General features: G+C 44.0%; 1 protein-coding gene across 1 annotated transcript in view; it reads right to left on the bottom strand.

The window, feature by feature from the left end:
* The window catches only part of ttn.1 (titin, tandem duplicate 1), a 167,156-nt gene that overhangs the window by 32,254 nt on the left and 113,352 nt on the right, over positions 1 to 21,550 (bottom strand). The window contains exons 161-169 of the mRNA XM_055871142.1: positions 21,192 to 21,482; positions 20,820 to 21,107; positions 20,049 to 20,651; positions 19,846 to 19,950; positions 19,409 to 19,603; positions 18,935 to 19,231; positions 18,237 to 18,824; positions 17,836 to 18,138; positions 100 to 17,640 (exon numbers count right to left, since the gene is read on the bottom strand). Coding sequence (XP_055727117.1) covers positions 100 to 17,640; positions 17,836 to 18,138; positions 18,237 to 18,824; positions 18,935 to 19,231; positions 19,409 to 19,603; positions 19,846 to 19,950; positions 20,049 to 20,651; positions 20,820 to 21,107; positions 21,192 to 21,482 — 20,211 coding nt within the window. The remainder of the gene's footprint in view (positions 1 to 99; positions 17,641 to 17,835; positions 18,139 to 18,236; positions 18,825 to 18,934; positions 19,232 to 19,408; positions 19,604 to 19,845; positions 19,951 to 20,048; positions 20,652 to 20,819; positions 21,108 to 21,191; positions 21,483 to 21,550) is intronic.

The following is a 21,550-nucleotide window of genomic DNA, read 5'->3' as shown; positions in this document are numbered from 1 at the left end:
GAACAAAAGTTATAAACAATCAAGATTGTATGGGGTAATTTCTTCATGCAAGTATCAAACAGATAGCAAAATAATACACAAAGTAAAGAAATGTCAAACCTGTAATCTTTGTTCCATTCTTGGGGATAGCAGCTACACCCACTCCGAATTCGTTTTCTCCCATGACTCTGAAGTAATAGAAGGCTCCCTCTTGTAAATCTTCCACTTTGTAGGACAACGCGTGGCAGTTGTTAGTCACACACACCCATGCCTTTTTGCTGGCTTCACGTTTCTCAACATGGTAGGCCTTCACAACATCACCTCCATCATTTTCTGGAGCTTCCCATGTAACGGTAGCAGTGTCTTTGGTGACATCCTTAACAACTACATTAAGTGGTGGTCCAGGAGAGTCAAGAACCTTTACAACTATTGGTAATGTTACTGGGTCTCCAATGCCATTCTCTAATGTTACAGTGTACTGTCCAGAGTCATTTCTTGTTGCCGTTTCAATTGTTAGTGAAGTGCAGCTGTGATTTGTTTCAATGGTTGCTCTTGCCTTGAGGTCTACTTCCTCCTTGCTCCATTCTACTGATGGTGCAGGTTTTCCCTTATAAGGTACAGTCAGAGTGAATGAGTTGCCATGCTTGACAATCAATGTCTTGCGCATTTCTATGTCAACATCAAACATAGGCTCCACAGTTCTATCCATTGCTGCGATAGGCTCAGAAATTGGACTTTGCTCGCTTTCACCAATCTTGTTAATTGCCTTAACAGCAAACTCATATTCTTCATCTGCTGTAAGTCCAGAGACGGTGAACTCCATGCTCTTTATGTTCTGAATGGCCACTGTCCATTCCTCGTCCTTAAGTTTCTTATACTCCACACTGTATCCAAGGATGGGAGCTCCACCATCTTCTAGTGGCTTGTTCCAAATGATGGAGATTGAACTCTTGGTTGAATCAACAACCTTTGGTTTACTTGGTGGGTCTGGCTCGACCTGTTCATCTTCAGCCCTAAACGATGGGCAAGCTTCACTTGGAGGACTCAAACCAGCAGCGTTTTCAGCAAACACGCGGAACACATATTCATATCCTTTTCGTAGTTTAGTTGCTATGGTTGCCAATTCAGTCACAAGCTCTCTGTTTACACGGACCCAGAGTAGACCTGCCGTGTCGCGCCTTTCAATTACATATCCAGTAATTTCACTGCCTCCATCTGAAACAGGTTTCTGCCAGACAAGTTTCATCTCCTCACTGGATACCTCCGTGATCTCACAATTTGTGGGAGCAGATGGTTTTGTGAATGGATCAGCCACTTTGACGACCTCACTCTCAAGGGCCTCGCCAAGTCCATACTTATTGACGGCCATGACCCTGAAGATGTATTCATTACCCTTGAGGAGATTTGTGACCTTGAAATGTGTCCTGTTCAGATCTGCATTCACCACTGTCCAAGCAAGACGGCTTGTTTCACGTTTCTCAACAACGTAGTGTGTGATATCTGCACCGCCTGCTTCTTGAGGAGGTCCCCATGCTAAGGTGACATCTTCAGCTGTAATGCCTGTAGTCGCCAGGGGGCCAGCGGGAGGTCCTGGCTTATCCAGGATCACAACGTCCACTGGTGTAGATACTGTTCCGGCAATATTTTGCAGAGTTAAAGTATATTGTCCAGAATCACGCCTTATGCAGTCCTTCACAATTACTGAGGTGCTGGTATCTGTTGCAAGAATCAGAATTCTGGCCCTGAGCTCGATCTCTTTGCCATCTTTTTTCCATGATGTTACTGGCAGTGGACGACCAGCGATATCTGCATTGATTTTAAGAACATCTCCTGCTTTCACAACGACAACAGCTCTGTACTTCACGTCCATCATGATACGTGGTGGATCCACATCATCCTTGACTGTGATTGAACCAGTGGAATAAGATGGGTCACTGAAGCATCCAGCAGCATTCTTTGCAATGACGCGGAAGTCATACTGCTGGTCCTTGGTAAGGCCTGTGACGTCATAGTAGGTTTCCACCACGTTGGTGAAGTTACACCTCATCCAGCGGCCTTCTGGGAGATCTTTGCGTTCAATAATGTAACCAGTAACCTTGGCTCCACCATCGTACTCTGGCTTCGTCCAAGCAAGGGATACTGATGTTCTTGTGATACCTGTCACTGTTGGCTCGCCAGGGGGATCGCATGGATCTCTTGCAGAAACAGCCTCACATGCTTTGCTGCATTTTCCAATTCCAGCAATGTTTTCAGCGTAAACGCGGTATTCGTACCCCATGCCCTCTTCAATGCCAGTCACTTTGTATTCTGTATCTTTGATGAGACCTCTATTCATCTTGTTCCAGATGATGCTGGTTCTCTCCTTTCGCTCCAAATGATATCCAAGAACTGTGCTGCCTCCGTCGTTGACTGGCTCATTCCATGTGACAAGCATGTAAATCTTGGTTGCATGTACCACTTTAGGAGTCGATGGTGGGCCAGGTAGCTTGAAGTTATACTGGGCTGTAATTCCACGGGAATCTGTATGTTGACTCTTTCCATAACGATTTACAGCATAGATACGGAACTGGTATTCAGCACCCTTTGTCAATCGGGAGGCTTTAATTGCTGTTGTTGCAACATTTGCTGAGACCATTTGCCAATCTGTTGCGTTTGTATCTCTTTTCTCTACAATGTAGTTGTTGATGCAGCAACCACCATCATACTCTGGTGGAGCCCATGACAATGAAATACTGTCTGAAGTTACAGCAGTTGGTTTGATAGCAGTTGGTGGACCAGGTTTGTCAAGGACAATAATTCCAATCTCTGCTATTTTCATTCCACCTGGGTTTGCGGCAGTGATTTCATATTTTCCGACATGTTCTCTGCCCGCCTCCTTTATAATAATTTTGGATGAGGTCTTGGTATTCAGAATTGTCAATGAGCTTGTTTGCTTCAAAGGAAGGCCATGATGTTTCCATGCAATAACAGGTTTAGGTCGGCCCCTAACTGGGATTTCAACTGTAAGATCACCTCCAGCCTTCACACTGTAAGTGTTGAATAACACCTCAATTGAGGGTTCAATAGCAATATCTTTTGTTGTCACAGGTAGACCAAGTTCCTTTGGTACACTCTTTCCCTTCTCGTTGATTGCAATGACTCTGAATGAATATGCGTCACCTGCTACTAGGTTTGCAATAGTTGTTTCCAGGATTTTGACTGTGCATGAAGTATTCCACTTCTGGGTACCCTTGTCATCCTTACCTTGCACCTCAACGTTGTAGCACATTACTTTGCTTCCACCATCATGAGCTGGCTTTTCCCAGGCAAGTGATACACTGTTTTTCGTGAGATCTGTAACTCTGACATTTCGTGGTGGCATAGGCACTTCAGAAACTTTAATTGGGTTTTTGGTTTCAGCCATCAACCCAATGCCATACTCATTTACAGCACATACACGGAAGTAGAAAATGCATCCCTCTGGCAACTCATCAATCTTGAAGGAATTAGATAAGCAGTTAGTTGTCACGGCAGTGTAAGCCTTTCTGGTGGATTCTCGCTTCTCCACAATGTAATTGGTTATTTTTGATCCACCGTCTGTGAGTGGTGTTTCCCAAACAAGATTCACAGAATCTTTTTTGATATCTTTGACTGAAAAGGCCTGTGGAGCACTTGGTGTGTCCAACACTCTGACGTTGATAAGTGCAGATTTTTCACCAGTGTTATTCTCAAGGTTCAATGTATATTTGCCACTGTCGAATCGGTTTACATTGTCAATTACAAGCATAGTATATGAGCTTGTGGATTCTATCATGACACGTTCTGTCAGCTCGCCGTCCAACTTTGCCCATTTAACTTCAGGTTCAGGTCTTCCTCTGATTGTGACAAACAGACGCAGAGATCCACCTGCACGGACAGAGACAACCTTCCTGAGGTTGGCATCCAGTTCAATCTCTGGTGCCTCAACTCTTTCTGCAGCAATCACAGTGCCATGGATATCTGCAGGTTCACCAACTCCCTCTGAATTGATAGCACAGACACGGAATTTGTATTCTAGTCCTGCCTTCAAGTCCTTAATAGTGAGGTGTGTCGCTTGGATGCCAGTTGGGGGTGTACAAATGGTCCATTCATACTCCTTAGGAGGTTCTTTTACCTCTTCTACTGCTGCTGCTTCCACTTCCTCCTCTTCTTCCAAAAACTCTTCTTCTGCTGCTGCTGCTTCTTTCCTTTTCTTTTCCTCTTCCATTGCTTTCCTCTCCTCTTCTGTCACCTCTCTCATTTCAACAATGTACCCTTTGATGTATGCTCCACCGTCAGAAGCGGGTTTGCCCCAAGTCAAGGACACAGTCGAGCTGGTGTGATCTGTCACCTTAGGATGGTGTGGTGGTCCAGGTGCTGTTGTAGCATTGCATGCTCTGTAAAACAGGGAGAGTTCGCTCAGATCTCCCACTCCAGCTTCGTTCTCTGCAGAAACACGATATTCATAGAAATGACCATCCAAAAGCCCAGTGACTTTGAAGTGTAGATCAGTCAATGGCTGCCGGTTGCATTTGGTCCACCTTACACCATCTTTGTCACGTTTCTCAAGATGGTAGCAGTCAATTTCTGCTCCACCATTGTTCTCTGGCTTTGACCATGATAGGACCATAGAATCCTTTGTTATTTTATTTGCTTCAGGTGTTCCGGGTGCACTTGGAGGCGTGTATGGATTGCGTGCAGTTACTGCCTCACACTCCAAAGGATCACCAATGCCATATTTGTTCACAGCCCTAACCCTGAAGATATATTCGTTCAATTCCAGTAGGTTGATCACTTTGAAATTTGTAGCTTGAATATTTGCGTTAACCACAGTCCAGGATAACCGACTGGTCTCTCTCTTTTCCAGAATATAGTGACTTATAGCTGCACCACCATCCAGAGAGGGATCAGTCCAAGATAGGAAGCATCTGTCGGCGGTCAGTCCAGTGACTCTCAGTGGTCCAGTGGGTGCACCTGGTTTATCAAGGACCTTCACAGTGATTGGGATTGTCTTTACCCCACCAATATTGGTGAGACTGAGGTCATAGTTTCCACTATCTAACCTTGAGCAGTCCTTGATATGCATAGCTGCACGTTTCTGTGTAGTTTTCACTTCAATTCGAAGAGCTTTGTCCATTTGCTTTCCTTCCTTCAACCATAAGACCTCAGGAGCGGGTTTGCCATAGATGTCAGCATCCAAAACTAAGTTGTCCCCAGCATTAACAACAATGACATCCTTGTATTTAGGATCCATTGAGGCTCTTGGTGCTTCAATCTCATCTGTGGCAGTAATGGGTCCAGTGCTGTCAGAAGGCTCACTGAAAATACCAGCAGCATTTCTTGCAATCACTCTGAACTCATATTGTTCATTTTCTGTCAAGCCAGAGATGGCAAATTCTGTCTCAATGACATTTGTGAAGTTGGCTCTCATCCAGCGACCCTCAATGTTGGCTAGATCTCTCCGCTCCACAATATATCCAGTGATCTTACTGCCTCCATCATACAGTGGCTTAGTCCATTGAATCACAATGTGGTTCTTGGAGATAACAGTAGCCTCAGGGGTACCTGGTAGATCAACTGGATCTCGAGCAACGAATGATTCTGATATTTTGGATGCTCTGCCAATGCCAACAATGTTTTCAGCATAGACCCTGTATTCATATCCAATGTCCTCCTCAAGATTACATATCTTGAAAGAGGTATCAGCGATGAGGGCTTTGTTGAGTTTCGTCCACATAATGCTGGTTCTTTCTTTAGATTCAAGATGGTATCCAATAACCGTACTACCACCATCATTGACTGGCTCATTCCATTCAATAATCATTTGATCCTTTGTTGCAGATTTGATGTATGGAGTTCCGGGTGGTCCTGGGGATTTGTATGGATATTGCACCAGAATTGATTTTGTGTCCAAAGGAGCGCCCTTTCCATATCTATTCTCAGCACAGATTCTGAAACAGTACTCTGCGCCAGTTTTCAGCTTGGTTATTTTGATAGCTGTTCTAGCGAGCTGTGCATTCACACTTTGCCATGCTGTTTGTGTTGTATCTCGTCTTTCCACATTGTAATGCTTTACTTGACATCCGCCTGTGTACTCCGGGGCACCCCATGAAAGACTGACAGAGTTATTGCTTACTTCAAGGACTTTAATGGGTCCGGTTGGTGGACCAGGTTTGTCAAGGATTGTGATTCCTATGACTTCAGAGAATAAGCCAGCTGTGTTAGTTGCCGTAATGGTATACTTTCCAAAGTCGTCCTTACACGCCTCAGTAATTTTAATGGTAGTAGTTGTTGCTGTGTTTATCACATTCACTCTTGTTGTTATTTTCAATGGCAGACCCTCTTTCCTCCAAACAATTTGGGGTTTCGGCCTACCAAACACTGGGATTTCTACTATCAGATCGTCACCAGCTTTGACGGTGTAGGTGTTGAACATGAGTTTTAAGCTTGGTTCAATAGTCATGTCATTAGCAACAACTGGCATAGCCAGTGCTTTAGGCTCACTCTTTCCCTTCTCATTGTAAGCTATGATACGGATCAGATACTCCTGTCCAGCAGTAAGTCCAGTGACTGTGCCATGACAATCACCCTTTGTGGATGTTGCAACACCCCATTTGTCCCCTCCCTTTTGCTGCATCTCCACTAGGTAACCGGTAATTCTGCTTCCACCATCATGCTCTGGTTTTTCCCATCTGAACGATGCGCTGACTTTAGTAACATCAGTCAAGAAGATCTTTCCAACTGGAAGAGGCACCTCAGAGGCCTTTGTTGCAAGCTTTGTTTCAGTCGACGATCCAATTCCATATTCATTCTCAGCCATAACTCTGAAGTAATACATAGCCCCCTCAACAAGGTTTTCAACTTTGTAGGTTGTTTTGTTGACCTTGGTTGTTACATTTGCAAAAGCTTTCCTGATTGATTCACGTTTGTCAACAACATAATTCTTGATTTTCGCTCCGCCATCAGTAAGAGGGGCATCCCAAACAAGAGTTATGGAGTCTTTCTTGATCTCTGTCAGTTTGAGATTCAGAGGGGCACCTGGTGTATCTAGCACTTTCACAGTTACAAATTCAGAAACGGTACCACTGCTGTTCTTCACAGTCACATTGTACTTTCCAGAATCACTTCTGTCACAAGAGTCAATGGAAAGCTGAGTATAGTTGAGACCTTTCTCAACCACTGCTTTCTCTTGCAATTCTTGTTCTTCCTCCACTTCTTCAACCTTCTTCAGCTTACACCACTTAATCTCTGGCGTTGGTCTGCCTTTGAATGGTACATTGATTCTCACAGATCCTCCAGCACGCACCACAATTCCTTTCCTCAATTCAGAGTCCAGTTGAATTTCTGGATCCTCTACCTTCTCCTCTGGTTTAGATGTTCCAGATACAGCAGCTAGTTCACCAACACCCAGTTTGTTGATAGCACAGACCTGGATCTGATATTCCTGACCCTCTGTAAGTTTTGTGATTTCAAATTTATTGACCCGCAGGCCTGTTGGTGGAGTGCACATTGTCCATTCCTCCTCCTCAGCTTTGCAAATCTCTACAATGTATCCCTGGATAGGACAGCCACCATCGCTGAGAGGCTTTCCCCATGCGACTGTGATTGAGCTCTTTGTGGTATCAATCACATGTGCATGTGTGGGTGCCCCAGGTTTGTACTTGGGATCACAGGCCTTAAAGTATGACGTTGGTAGACTTGGCTCACCAACACCAGCTGCATTTTCAGCAGATACTCTAAACTCATATTCATGATCTGATGTCAGACCTGTTACTCTGAAAGATAGGTCTGTGACCTTTTGCCTGTTGCATTTGGTCCATTTAACTCCAGCTCTGTCTTTCTTCTCAATGATGTAAGTAGTAATGTCACTTCCCCCATCGGTCTCTGGTGCAGAATAGCAGACAGTCATTGAATCCCGGGCAATGTTCGTTACATCATTAACATGTGGTGCGCCAGGGACAACAAATGGATTTTTCATTATTACTGCTGAAGACTCCACATGTTCACCAATGCCATAACTGTTGATAGCCATGACACGGAAAATATACTCATTGCCCTCCAGGAGACTAGTTACTTTATACACTGTGGTCTCACAGCTGTTAGAAACCATAGTCCAAGCAAGACGACTGGTTTCACGCCTCTCAATGAGGTAGTGTGTGATGTTGCTGCCTCCATCATGTAGTGGGGCACGCCATGACAGAGTACATTTGTCACAAGCGACTCCAGTGACATGGAGTGAACCTACAGGTGGTCCTGGTCTGTCTAGTACATTCACCTTAAATGGAACTGACTCTGATCCAGCAACATTTGTCAGGACAAGTTTGTAATTTCCACCGTCAACTCTGACAGAATCCTTCACAACTATCATTGCGACGCTTTCTGTATTTTTGATCTCTAATCTCATTGTATTCTTTTCAATTTCCACATCATCCTTGAACCACTGGATTGTGGGTACTGGCTTTCCATGTACATCAGCATCAAGTTTGAATGTGTCTCCTGCATTGATAATGATCGTTTTGGTGAACGCAGGATCAATAGAATATTTTGGCGCTTCCACCTCATCGTTTGCTGTTATAGGTCCACTGTTATAAGATGGCTTGCTGAATGTTCCAACTGCATTCTTAGCAATGACTCTGAAGTCATACTGTGCATCAGCAGTTAGTCCAGTAGCAGTAAACCTGGTCTCAATAACGTTGGTAAAGTTTGCCTTCATCCAGCGTCCCTCTGGAAGGTCACGTTTCTCAACAACATAACCAGTAATCACACTTCCTCCATCATATTCTGGCTTTGTCCATTCAATGGTGATGGACTCTTTGTTTACAATGATAGCCTCTGGGGTGCCAGGAGGATCACAAGGATCACGTGCAACACAACCCTCTGAGATTTTGCTGCATCTGCCAATACCAACGATATTTTCAGCATAAACTCTGAATTCATATTCAACGGCCTCCTCTAAGGGACCGGTTTTGTAAAGGGTGTCTTTAACGAGTGACTTGTTAAGCTTAGTCCAGAGGATGCTGTTTCTCTCTTTCCTTTCAAGGTGATAGCCTAGAACAGAACTACCTCCATCTGCGACTGGTTCATGCCACTCCACAACCATATATTCCTTGGAGAGAGATGCAATGAATGGAGTGCCGGGTGGGCCAGGTTCTTTGTAAGGGTACTTTATAGTCAAAGGATGTGAGTCCAAACCGTAACTCTTGCCATATCGATTTTGAGCAATGATTCTGAATTGATATTCAGCTCCAGTTTTCAGCCTTTGCACCTTGAGCGTAGTTCTTGCCACGGAGGCAGCAACATTCTCCCAAGATGTGGTGGTTGTGTCTCTTTTCTGAACAATGTAATTTGAAATCTGGCAGCCACCAGAATGCTTTGGTGGACCCCAAGAAATAGTTGCAGTGTTAATAGTAACTTCATCAAACTTTACAGGTCCACTTGGTGGGCCAGGTTTATCAAGAGCAATGATTTCAATTGTTGCATTCTTTTCCCCAACTACATTAGTAACATTAATGCCATACATTCCGTCATCTTCTCCTGTAGCCTCTGTGATACTTAGAGTTGTGCTCCCTGGAGTGTTAGTGATTTTAACCCTTGAGGTGTGGAGTAGGATTGATCCATCCTTTGTCCATTTAACTGCTGGTTTAGGACGTCCTGCGATCGGGATTTCAACCTTGAAGTCTTTACCAACCCGAACACTGTAATTGCTAAATGCAGGTCTAACATCAGGCTCGATAACAAGGTCCTTTGCTGTCACTGGAAGTGCAAGTTCCCTTGGGTCACTCTTTCCTTTGTCATTGATAGCAAACACTCTGAAAATATATTCTTCACCTGGATTTAGATTGTTGACAACAGACTCCATTGCTCTGACAGTTGCAACACCTGACCATTTCTCAGAGCCTTTAGGTTGTATCTCTAGCAGGTAATGAATGATTCTACTTCCACCATCATGCTCAGGCTTCTCCCAGGCAAGAGAGATGCTTGTCTTGGTTTGGTCAACAACACTCAGTTTTCGTGGGATTTGGGGTACCTCTGAGGCTTTGATGGGATCAAGGGTTGCTGTAGGCAAGCCAACACCATGTTCGTTTTCAGCAAGGACTCGGAAATAATAATTGCAACCCTCTTGAAGGTTCTCAACTTTGTATGATAATTTGTGGCAGTTTGTCACCACAGCTGCATAGGCTTTCCTGGTGCTTTCCCGCTTCTCAACAATATAGTTTCTGATTTTAGCTCCTCCATCCAACACAGGGGCATCCCATGTAAGTGTCACTGATTCACCAGTGATATCTTTCACTTTGAGGTTGACTGGGGCACTAGGTGTGTCAAGAACTCTAACGCTAATTAAAGCAGATTTTTCACCACTGGCGTTCTCTGCAGAAATAGTATATTTTCCACTGTCAAATCTGTTGACATTGTCAATCACAAGGGACGTGTAACTACTTGTCACTTCAACTTGTGCATTCTCCTTAATTGGACCTTCATCCTTTCCCCATTTGACTTCAGGTTGAGGTCGCCCTCTGATAGGAATGAACAGCCTGAGGGAACATCCAGCCTTAATGTTCACAACCTTTCTCAGGTCTGGGTCAATGTCCAGATCTGGTTCCTCAATCCTCTCCTCGACAAGAATTATTCCAGAGACATCTGCATGGTCTCCAACACCAAGCTTGTTGACAGCACAAACTCTGAACTTGTACAAATGCATTTCCTCCAATTTTCTAACTTCAAATCTTGTTTGTTTGATGCCACTTGGTGGAGTACAGATTGTCCACACGTCAGCAGGTTCTTCCTCTGTAGCTCCTTCTGCACTTCCTTTTTCTGCAGGTTCTGCCTTGGAAGGTGCTGCGTCTGCAGGTGCAGGTGCTGCTTCGGCGGGCTCTGGCTCGGTGGGTGCTACTTCGGCGGGTGCTGCCTCAGCAGGTGTTGCCTCAGCTGCTCTTTTTTCAGTGGGTGCTTCCTCTCCCTCAGCAGCTGGTGACTTAGTGGCCGGTTCCACAACGATGGATTGCTTAGTGAGAGATGCAGGAGATGGCACTTCGCATTTCTCCACAATGTATCCTTGAATCTCACATCCTCCGTCATATATAGGTTTGCCCCATGACAGGAAAACTGAAGTTTTGCTTATGTCAGTTACTTTAGGATTAATTGGTGCACCTGGTCTGAAGATTGGATCCAAAGCCTTGTAGAAAACTGTTGGGGAGCTTGGCTCTCCAACTCCAGAGACATTCTCAGCCAGAACTCTAAATTCATAAATATGACTTTCCATAAGTCCGGTGACTTTGTAGGTTAAGTCGGTAACTGTCTTCCTATTGCATCTGGTCCATCTCACACCCTCCTTATCGTGCTTCTCAATAATGTATCCAATAATATTACTGCCACCATCATATCCAGGAGCCTCCCAGGTAATCACCATTGAATCCTTTTTGACATCGGAAACCTCCAACCTACTTGGTGAATCTGGGGGAACGAATGGGTCTTTGACAGTCACAGCAATTGATTCCAGACCCATACTAAGTCCAAATTTGTTTACTGCCTGGACTTTGAAAATGTACTCATTTCCCTCCAAGAGTTTTGTAACCTTCAGATAATTTGACTCACACTTATTATCAACAACAGTCCAAACTAATCTGCTTGTCTCCCTTCTCTCTACAATGTAATGAGTGATTTTACTGCCGCCATCATATAGTGGGGATTTCCAAGCAAGGCAACATTGATCATTTGTGATGCCAGTGACAGAGATAGGACCTTGTGGTGCCCCAGGTTTATCCAGTACAACCACATTGATTTTCACTGACTTCTCGCCTCCTGGATTCTTTAGAAGTAAAGTGTACTTTCCTCCATCTTCAAGTTTAGCCTCTTTGACAGTCAACAAAGTGGTGCTGTCTGTATTTTTTATGTCTCTGGTGATAGTGTTTGCAAGGGGTGCCTCATGGCCGCTCTTCATCCAGAGGATTTCGGGTATTGGACTACCATGAACATCGGCATCGATTTTGAAGCCATCTCCAGCATTAACATAAACAGTTTGTGTGAACTGTGGGTCAATGCTAATACGAGGAGGGTCGATTTCATCTTTAGCAGTAATTGGTCCAGTGCTGTATGAGGGAAGGCTGAAAACACCTGCTGCGTTTCTTGCAATAACACGGAACTCATATTTCTGGTTCTCCACAAGGCTGGTTGCCACATACTCGGTTTCAATGATATTTGTGAAGTTGGTTTTGTTCCAGCGGCCCTCTGGCAACTCTTTCTTCTCTACAATATAGCCAGTGACTTTGGCACCACCATCATACTCTGGCTTTGTCCATGTGATTGTTACAGAATCCTTTGTTATCTTAGTAGCCTCAGGATCTCCGGGGGGATCGCAAGGATCCCTAGAAATGTGACCTTCGGAAAGTTTGCTAACTTTTCCAATTCCCACAATGTTTTCAGCGTAAACTCTGAATTCATATTCCTGTCCTGGTTCCAGGCCAGTGGTCTTGTAAGATGTATCCTGGATAAGAGACTTATTGAGCTTCACCCAGAGAATACTGTTTCTCTCTTTGCGCTCAAGATGATATCCCAGCACAGTGCTTCCACCATCATTAACAGGCTCATTCCACACAACTACCATGCTATCCTTTGTGGAAGACTGTACAGATGGTGTTCCTGGAGGGCCTGGTAATTTGAATGGATACTCAGCAACAACAGACCCTGAGGTCAGAGATGGGCCCTTTCCATACCTGTTCTGAGCTGTCACCCTGAACTGGTACTCTGAACCGTTTTTCAGCCTCGAAGCTTTAATCGTTGTTCTTGCATGATTTGGAGACACGACCAACCAAGTTTGTGTGGACGTGTCTCTCTTTTCTACAAGGTAGCTGTTGATTGTTGCACCACCATCATACTCTGGTGGAGCCCAGGAGAAAAGCACACTGTCAGTAGTAACAGCCTCAACTTTAATTGGGCCCTTTGGTGGTCCAGGTTTGTCAAGAACAACTACTGAGATGCATAAAGATGTATCCCCAGCGGTGTTTGCGAGTATGATTCGGTACTGACCAACATCTTCTCTGCATGCCTCTTTGATTTGAAGATTGATCAGTTTATCTGATCCTCCAAAGTTAACTCTGGTGGTACGCTTCATAGGTAGATTGTCCTTTATGAATGAAATAGTTGCTCGGGGACGAGCAATAAACGGAATCTGTACTGTCAAATCCTCTCCTGCTAGAACACTGAATGTGTTGAACAACATTTTAGCTGATGGGACAATCACAAGATCTTTAGCAATCACTGGCACACCAATTTGACGTGGATCACTTGTTCCTTTTTCATTTCTTGCTGCTACACGGAACATGTACTCTTCACCTGGTGTCAGTCCAGGGACAACTGCTTCTAATGTTTTGACAATGGAAGACTGGACCCATTTCTCGGCACCTTTGCTCAGCATCTCAACAACATAGCATACCACTCTACTTCCTCCGTCATGCTCTGGTTTCTCCCAAGACAGGGTGGCACTAGTCTTGGTAACATCGGCGAGGGTGATTTTGGCAGGAGGCTGTGGTTTTTCAGAAACTTTAACTGATTCACGGGTTTCAATTGGTAGGCCAATTCCATATTCATTTTCAGCTAAAACTCTGAAGTAGTAGTTACATCCCTCCTGCAGCTGGTCAACTTTCCAGGTGTTCTTATGACAGTTAGATTTTACAGTGGCATATGCTTTCCTTGTTGATTCACGTTTTTCAACAATGTAGTTCTTAATCTTTGCTCCACCGTCATTTACTGGAGCATCCCAGATAAGAGTGACAGATTCTTTAGTGACGCTGTTGATCTTGAGATTTTGCGGGGCACCTGGGGTATCTAGCACTCTGACATTCACAGCAGCTGTATTGGATCCATAACTGTTTTCTATTGTGAGCACGTACTTGCCACTGTCAAATCGGTTGACATTTTCCACCACCAGTGATGTGTAAGAAGTTGTGCTTTCAATGGTTGCTCTCGTAATAGGTTCACCATCTTCTTTGGTCCATTTTGCCTCGGGTGATGGTCTTCCTCTGATAGGTACAAAAAGTCTCAATGTGTTACAGGCTCTGATATTCACAACCTTCTTTAGCTCTGCATCCAGGTCAAATTCCGGTGGAAGCAGCCTGTCTTCAGCTCTCGGTGTGCCAGGAATAGTTGCTTCCTCTCCAATACCCTCACTGTTTACGGCAGAAACTTGAATCATGCACTCTTTGTCCTCTTCTAAGTTTATAAGGGTAAACGATGTACCCATTAGTCCTCCTGGCGGAGTAACAATTGTCCATTCCTCCTCCCCAGGAACGCAGGTCTCCACAATGTATCCTGTGATTTCAGAACCACCATCATAATTTGGCTTGTTCCATGCAATTGTAATGGATGACTTGGTTGTGTCCACGACTCTTGGGTTGCCTGGAGGGCCTGGTTCGTAGAGGGTGTCAGTAGCCTTGTAGAAAGGACTTGAATTGCTTGGTAAGCTTAATCCAGCTGCATTCTCTGCAAGAATTCTGAATTCATATTCATGTGTTACTTGAAGCCCAGTTACCTTGAACTGCAAGTCTTTTACTTTCTTCTTGTTGCATTTTACCCAGCGAAGACCAATCTTGTCTTTCCTTTCAATATTATAGTTTGTGATTGGAGTTCCGCCATCGTACTCAGGAGCCTTCCACATAAGAATCATTGAATCCTTAGTGATTATTGTTACTTCAGGATCCTTTGGAGGATCTGCTGGCACCCATGGATTGTTTGCAATAGTTGGCGCAGATTCTAGAGGCTCTCCGACTCCATATTTGTTGACTGCCATTACTCTGAATATGTACTCATTTCCTTTGAGTAACTTGTTCACCTTAAATTGAGTATCAGTTAAGCCTGAGGCCGAATTTGTCCATGCAAGCCTGCTTGATTCACGCTTTTCAATCACATAATGGTCAATCTCTGCACCACCATCATCTGCGGGTGGAGCCCATTCCAAAATACAGTTGTCAGATGTGATATCTGACACCACCAGGGGTCCTCCAGGTGGACCTGGTCTGTCAAGGACTTTGATATTAAAGATATGCTTGGCAAACCCGCCAACATTTGTGGCAGTCAGAACAAATTCACCTCCATCTCTTCTTAACGAGTCTTTGTTAATCAGAGTTGTTGTTAAGTCAGTCATTTTAATTGTCAATTTCATCGTATTTTCAATATCCTTTCCACCCTTGGTCCACACCATCGATGGTAGTGGTTGGCCTGCAACATCTGCATCAAGTTTGAAGTTTTCCCCTGCTTTCAGTAGAATCACATCCTTGAATTTGGCATCAACCATGATTCGTGGTTCCACAATATCATCTGTGCAGGTGATGGGATCCGATGGCTCAGATGGTTCACTTACTGAACCAGCTGCATTTTTGGCAAGTACACGGAATTCATAGGCCTCATTCTGAGTTAACCCACTTACAGTGAAAGTGGTCTCAATGATGTTTGTGAAGTTGGCCCTCATCCAACGACCAGCTGGTAAGTCTCTCTTTTCCACTACGTAGCCAGTAATCTTGAACCCACCGTCATATTCAGGCTTTGTCCATTGAATTGTTACTATATTCTTGGAAACAAAGATTGGCTCTGGTTGACCTGGTGGATCCACTGGATCAAGGGCTAGCATTGCTTCTGAAGCCTTGCTTGGTTTACCAATTCCAGCCATGTTTTCAGCAGTGACGCGGAATTCATATGCAACTCCATCTTCCAGTCCACTTGATTTGAATTGATTATCTTTCACCATGGATTTGCTGATCTTTTGCCAAAGGATGCTGCTTCTCTCTTTCCTCTCAATGTGATATCCAATGACTTCACTTCCACCATCATAAACAGGTTCATTCCAGCCAATTGTCATTGTGTCTTTGGTAAAGGCCACAACCTTTGGAGTGCTAGGTGGCCCAGGGGGTTTGAATGGATATGCAGCAACCACTGACTCTGAGATGATTGGTTGACCAGCACCATATCTGTTTTTAGCTTTGACTCTGAACTGGTATTCCGCACCAGTCTTCAGACGAGTAGCTTTAAATATTGTACGGATTACTGATGATGTCAATTCTACCCATGACGTTCCCGTAGTTTCCCTTAATTCAACAATGTAATTGTTGATTGGTACACCTCCATCATTCTCAGGTGTCCCCCAAGAGATGACAGCATAGGTACGGGAGATTTCATCTATTTTTATTGGTCCCTTTGGAGGTCCAGGGACATCGTGCACTTTTACTATGATGGTATCTGTCACTGAGCCAACTATGTTCTTCCCTGTCATGCCATAATGTCCTGTGTCACTCCTTATGCATTCTGTTATATTCAGGATACTTGTGGTTGCAGTACATTCAGTGATTATTCTTGGGGTTATCTTGAGGTGCTGACCATCTTTCGTCCATGAAACAGTTGGTTTTGGACGTCCCATAACTGGTATCTCAACTTTAATCTCATCTCCTGCCCTGGCAATGACAATTTTCTGGCATATTCCACGCAGGTCAAATTCTGGCATTGTTATTGTTTCCTTGATAGTAACAGGCTTGCTGTCACAAGGACCACTTCTTCCGGAGTGGTTTACAGCCATGACACGGAATATATACTGTTCATTTTCATTCAGGTTCTTCACTATGAAGTCCATAGTCTTGACAGTTGTCACATGGGACCACTGGTCTCCTCCCTTCTTTTGAGCTTCAAGGACATATCCAGTAACTCTACTACCACCGTCATGTTTTGGCTTTGTCCATGCAAGACTGACAGCGGTCTTGGTGACATCTGTAGCATAAACACTCTCAGGGGGTGTTGGTGCTTGAGATGCTCGAATTGGATCTGTAGTCTCAACCGACTCGCCAATTCCGTACTCATTTTCAGCCGATACTCTGAAGTAATATTCTGACCCTTCTGCTAGATCAGGAATTCTAACTGTGCTGTTTGGACAAACTGATATTATGGTGGAATATGCTTTGCGTGTTGACTCTCTCTTTTCAATGATATAGTTTGTTATCTTTGAACCACCATCGATAAGCGGCAGTTCCCATTGAAGAGTGATGCTCTCTTTGTCAATGTGCTTTGGCTTCAGATTAATTGGTGGTCCAGGTGAATCCAGAACTCTCACATTGACATGAGCAGTCTTCTCTCCTGCAGCATTCGTAAGGATCAAGTTGTATCTTCCTGCATCATTTCTTGTGCAGTCAGGGATGACAAGCATAGTGTATGACTCTGTGCTGTCAATGTTAGCACGTCCTCTGAGTGGTGCGTCTTCGCCCTTCGTCCAGGCTACTTCAGGAGCTGGGCGACCTTTAATGGGAACAAATATGCGGATGGAACATCCCGCCCTGACAACAAGGGTTCTTCTCAGCTCAACATCCAGTTCAAAGTCTGGCTCTTCTTCACGTTCAATAATTTCAACCAGTTCTTCAGTTTGTGCTGGTTCACCAACTCCCTCTGCATTCATTGCACTGACTCTGAAGTGGTATTTTGCTCCCACTTTCAAGTTAGGAATAACAAATTCTGTAATTCTCAGTGAAGCAGTTGGTGTGTCCTTGAACCATTCCTCTTCTCCATCTTTTTTATGCTCAACAAAGTACCCTGTGACTTCAAGCCCACCATCTTCAAGTGGTTTCCCCCAGAAGAATGTTGCAGAAGTCTTTGTTGTGTCTGTAATTCTTGGGTTGATTGGAGGTCCAGGTGCATCTAAAATAGTAATAGAAGTGATCAGTATATGATTAAAAGATAACATTAAGGCAAATCCCTATATATAATGATTCAATATTACAACAATGACAGAGATTAGATATCTAAAAGTGAAGTAAGTAAAGTGGAATGACTACGTAAATATGACTACATAAAAGCAACATATATGGATAGATGCAGATTTCTTTTACTCACATTTAACAGTTTTGGTCGTAACAGACAATGATGGTTCACTTGGCTCTCCGAAGCCTGCTTTGTTCTCTGCAACCACCCTGAATTCATATTCAACTTTCTCTGTGAGTCCCGTTACTTCATATGAGAGTTCAGCAATGGACTTCTTCGCTGCCCTAACCCATCTCATGCCCTTTCTTTCTTTCTTTTCAACCATGTAGCCTGTGATGTCGCTACCACCATCATCAATTGGTCTTTTCCAGTTGATTTTGACATGGTGTCCTCCAATCTCTTCAATCTCTGGTTTTGATGGAGGACCAGGGGGACCTGCAAACAAAATATATCACAGTATTTAGGATGCATTAGTGAAAATATACATAACCATGATTCAATCCAACTAAATGAAACAAGTCAGTTTTACATACCAAATTGGTCCACCATCTTAGCTGGCCCAGACACTGCTGCTTCTCCAGGACCATAGTGATTAACTGCCTTCACACGGAAGATGTATTCATTTCCCTGGATTAGCTTCTTGGCAATATAGTGGCAGTCAAGTACTTTTTCTGAAAGAATGGTCCAAAGGAGGCGGCTTGTTTCTCTCTTCTCCAGGGTGTAATATTTAACTGGACATCCACCATCTTCAGTTGGTGGTGTCCATGTCAGTGTGACCTTCTCAGACGAAACTCCACTGACCTCAATAGGACCCGGAGCTGCGGGAACGTCCAAAACCTTCACTTTCACAACTTCTTCTGTGACACCAAATGGATTGCTGGCTGTAATTGTGTATTCTCCAGAATCCGATCTCCCGGCGTATTTGACAGTCAATGTCGAGGACGTTGCAGTGGACTCAATCTGGCAGATATCTGAAGGCTTGAAGTATTTTCCACCCTTAGACCACACTGATGTTGGTGGGGGTTTGCCTACAATACTTGTTGCAGTTATGACGATGTGGTCACCCGCTCTGACTGTGAGTCCCTCTTTTACAGTGGAATCAATAGTGATGGTTGGTGCCTCTGTTGAATAAATCAATATAGTAATTACCTTCATGGTAGTAAACACACCACATTCTGTTACTTAATTTCATGATTAATAATACAATCATCAATATAAATATATATCTTACCGTATTCATCCTTGCACACAAGTGTATCTGTTTGTTCAGAGGGAGGGCTCAATGCTCCAGCGGCATTTTTTGCCCTGATTCTGAACTCAAACTTGCATCCCTCCTGCAGCTCTTTCACGGTGTATGCTGTGTCTACAACATTCACATTGTTAGCCTTTTGCCAGATCTTGGAAGGCAAATCACGTTTTTCCACAATGTAGCCTGTCAGTCTGTGTCCACCATCGTACTTGGGCTCAGTCCACTGAAGTGTTACAGTACTTCTTGTGATGCTGATCACATCAGGTTTTCCAGGGGCATCTGAAATACAAACAAGAAGGATGCTCAATGTGATTGGAAGACAAAACCTTGTTTATTCCAGCGAAAATATTACAATAACAAATTACCAAGTTGACAAACTAGACACAATCCAATCTGGCCTATGGATGCTATGGGACACCTGAATGAACAATGAACCTTGAAAAATATTCCACTTACCAATTGGATCCAAGGCAACATGCGCCCCAGTTGGTGGACTTGCTCTGCCAACACCGGCCAGATTCGTGGCCATGACTCTGAATTCATATTCCAGTCCTTCAGTTAAGCCGGTGACCTTGTGTTCCTTCAACTTAATGGCTCCCCCTGACCTCTTCCACAGCATGCTGTTCCTCTCCTTGAACTCAACATGGTAGCCTGAAATCACAAGGGTGCATAGATTGTTATGATTGATAATCAGAATCATTATTATTCGCCAAGTACATGTACCAGGAATTTGACCTGGTAATGTTGTGCTGACGTCCCCTTTCAATTAACCGAACACACTAACAGAATTTAGACAAATATACACAAAATCATTCACTTGACAACTCCCACCTGCATTAACTCAGAAAACATAGAGTTGCTACTGTATGCTAAAAAAGACACTTGTACTCTACCAGTAATTGGAGAGCCTCCGGTCTTCCTTGGGTCAGACCAGGCCAAGAATGATGAATCATGACGCATACTCATGATCACAGGTGCAGGTGGTGCCTCAGGTACATCTGGAAAGGAGCGATAACATTACAATCAGTCAACAATATCCAAATTACATTTGATGACAAAAAATGATCTATACAATTTAGAAGAAAACTTAACTTACTGAATGGATGTTTGGCAACAATAGGCTCGGATTTGAGTCCTTCACTAGCACCATGCTTGTTCTGTGCACAGACTCTGAAGATGTATTCCGTCTCCTCATGAAGACCTGTCACTCTGAAGGTGGTAGTATTGGAAACTGCTTCAATATCGGTAGCAATGCTAACCCACATGTTGGTTACGGAATCCCTCTTCTCAAGAGTATAGTTGGTTATCTCTGATCCACCATCATCCTTAGGTGCAGTCCATCTCAGGGTGCACCCATCTGCAGTGACATCCTTAAACTTCATTGGTGCGACAGGCATTCCTGGTTTGCCAACCACCCTAATGAAGATGGTGGATTCCTTTACTCCAGAAATGTTTTTCAGTGTGACTGTGTACTTAGAGGCATCGCTCCTCTGGCAGTCACGGATCAGGAGGGTAGTGTTGACTGCTGTGGATTCTGCACACACTCTTCCAGTATCGGTCAAATCCTCATCCTCGCCCTTCTTCCAGGAGCATTTAGGAGTAGGTTTGCCGTAGAGTGGGAGCTTGATGCGGACTATACTTCCCTCCTTTGCAATGTAGCACAGATTGGGAATGCCCCGCAAGTCAACTCCAGGATGAACTAGGAAAGACAGAGGACAAGAATAGGGTTAATATCTGCCGGTGAAAAACAATGGTCGTGAGATAAATCACAGACAGTTCATGAGGAGGAATTCCTTATGGGGCCTGGTCAAAAGTAGCGCACTATATAGGGAAAGGGGTGCCATTTGGGATGCAGATAAAGACTTACTGATCTGGTCTTTAGCCACCACATCCAGCTCCTTGTACGGACTGTCACCAGAGTCATTTACTGCTTTGACTCTGTACTTATATTCTTTTCCTTCCACCAGATCCTTGGCACTGTACTGCATGTTCTTGGAACTCATTAGCTCCTTCCAGTTATCATCTCCATTCATAACCTCAAGCACATACACAATGATGCGGCTACCGCCATCACTGAGAGGTTTCTTCCATCCAAGGGTGCATCCTTGCTTTGTGATCAACAAGGGCTTGAAGTCCATGACTGGCCCAGGTTCCTCTGTAATATCAAATGAGATTAGAAGAACATTCTCTCCACACAAAACAATGTAGATTATATTAGATATAATGCATGATCACTCACCAGACGCTCTTACTGAATCTGCGGTTTCACATGCCTCACCAACGCCATACTCATTCACAGCCTTTACTCTAAAACAGTAAGATCTACCAGCCTCCAAATCAGGGATCTTGAGAGTGTTTTTGGCATAGTTATCCTTAACTAGAGACCAAGCTTTTCTCTCTGCATCACGCTTTTCAATAATGTAACTGGTCACTTCGCTTCCACCATCAATAAGAGGAGTATCCCAAAGGATCTTTGCACTGTCCTTTGTTGTCCCCTTTACCATGAGATTGACTGGTGGCCCAGGGGTATCTGTATGTCAGATAGATAAATACATTAAGTATTACAGATTAAGCCATATTTATTTACGATCTCATGAA

The sequence above is a fragment of the Salvelinus fontinalis genome, chromosome 19 (genome assembly GCF_029448725.1).
Source record: "Salvelinus fontinalis isolate EN_2023a chromosome 19, ASM2944872v1, whole genome shotgun sequence".
Taxonomy (NCBI): domain Eukaryota; kingdom Metazoa; phylum Chordata; class Actinopteri; order Salmoniformes; family Salmonidae; genus Salvelinus; species Salvelinus fontinalis.
Note: the sequence above shows the minus strand (reverse complement) of the source record. Positions and strands in the feature narration are given on the sequence as shown.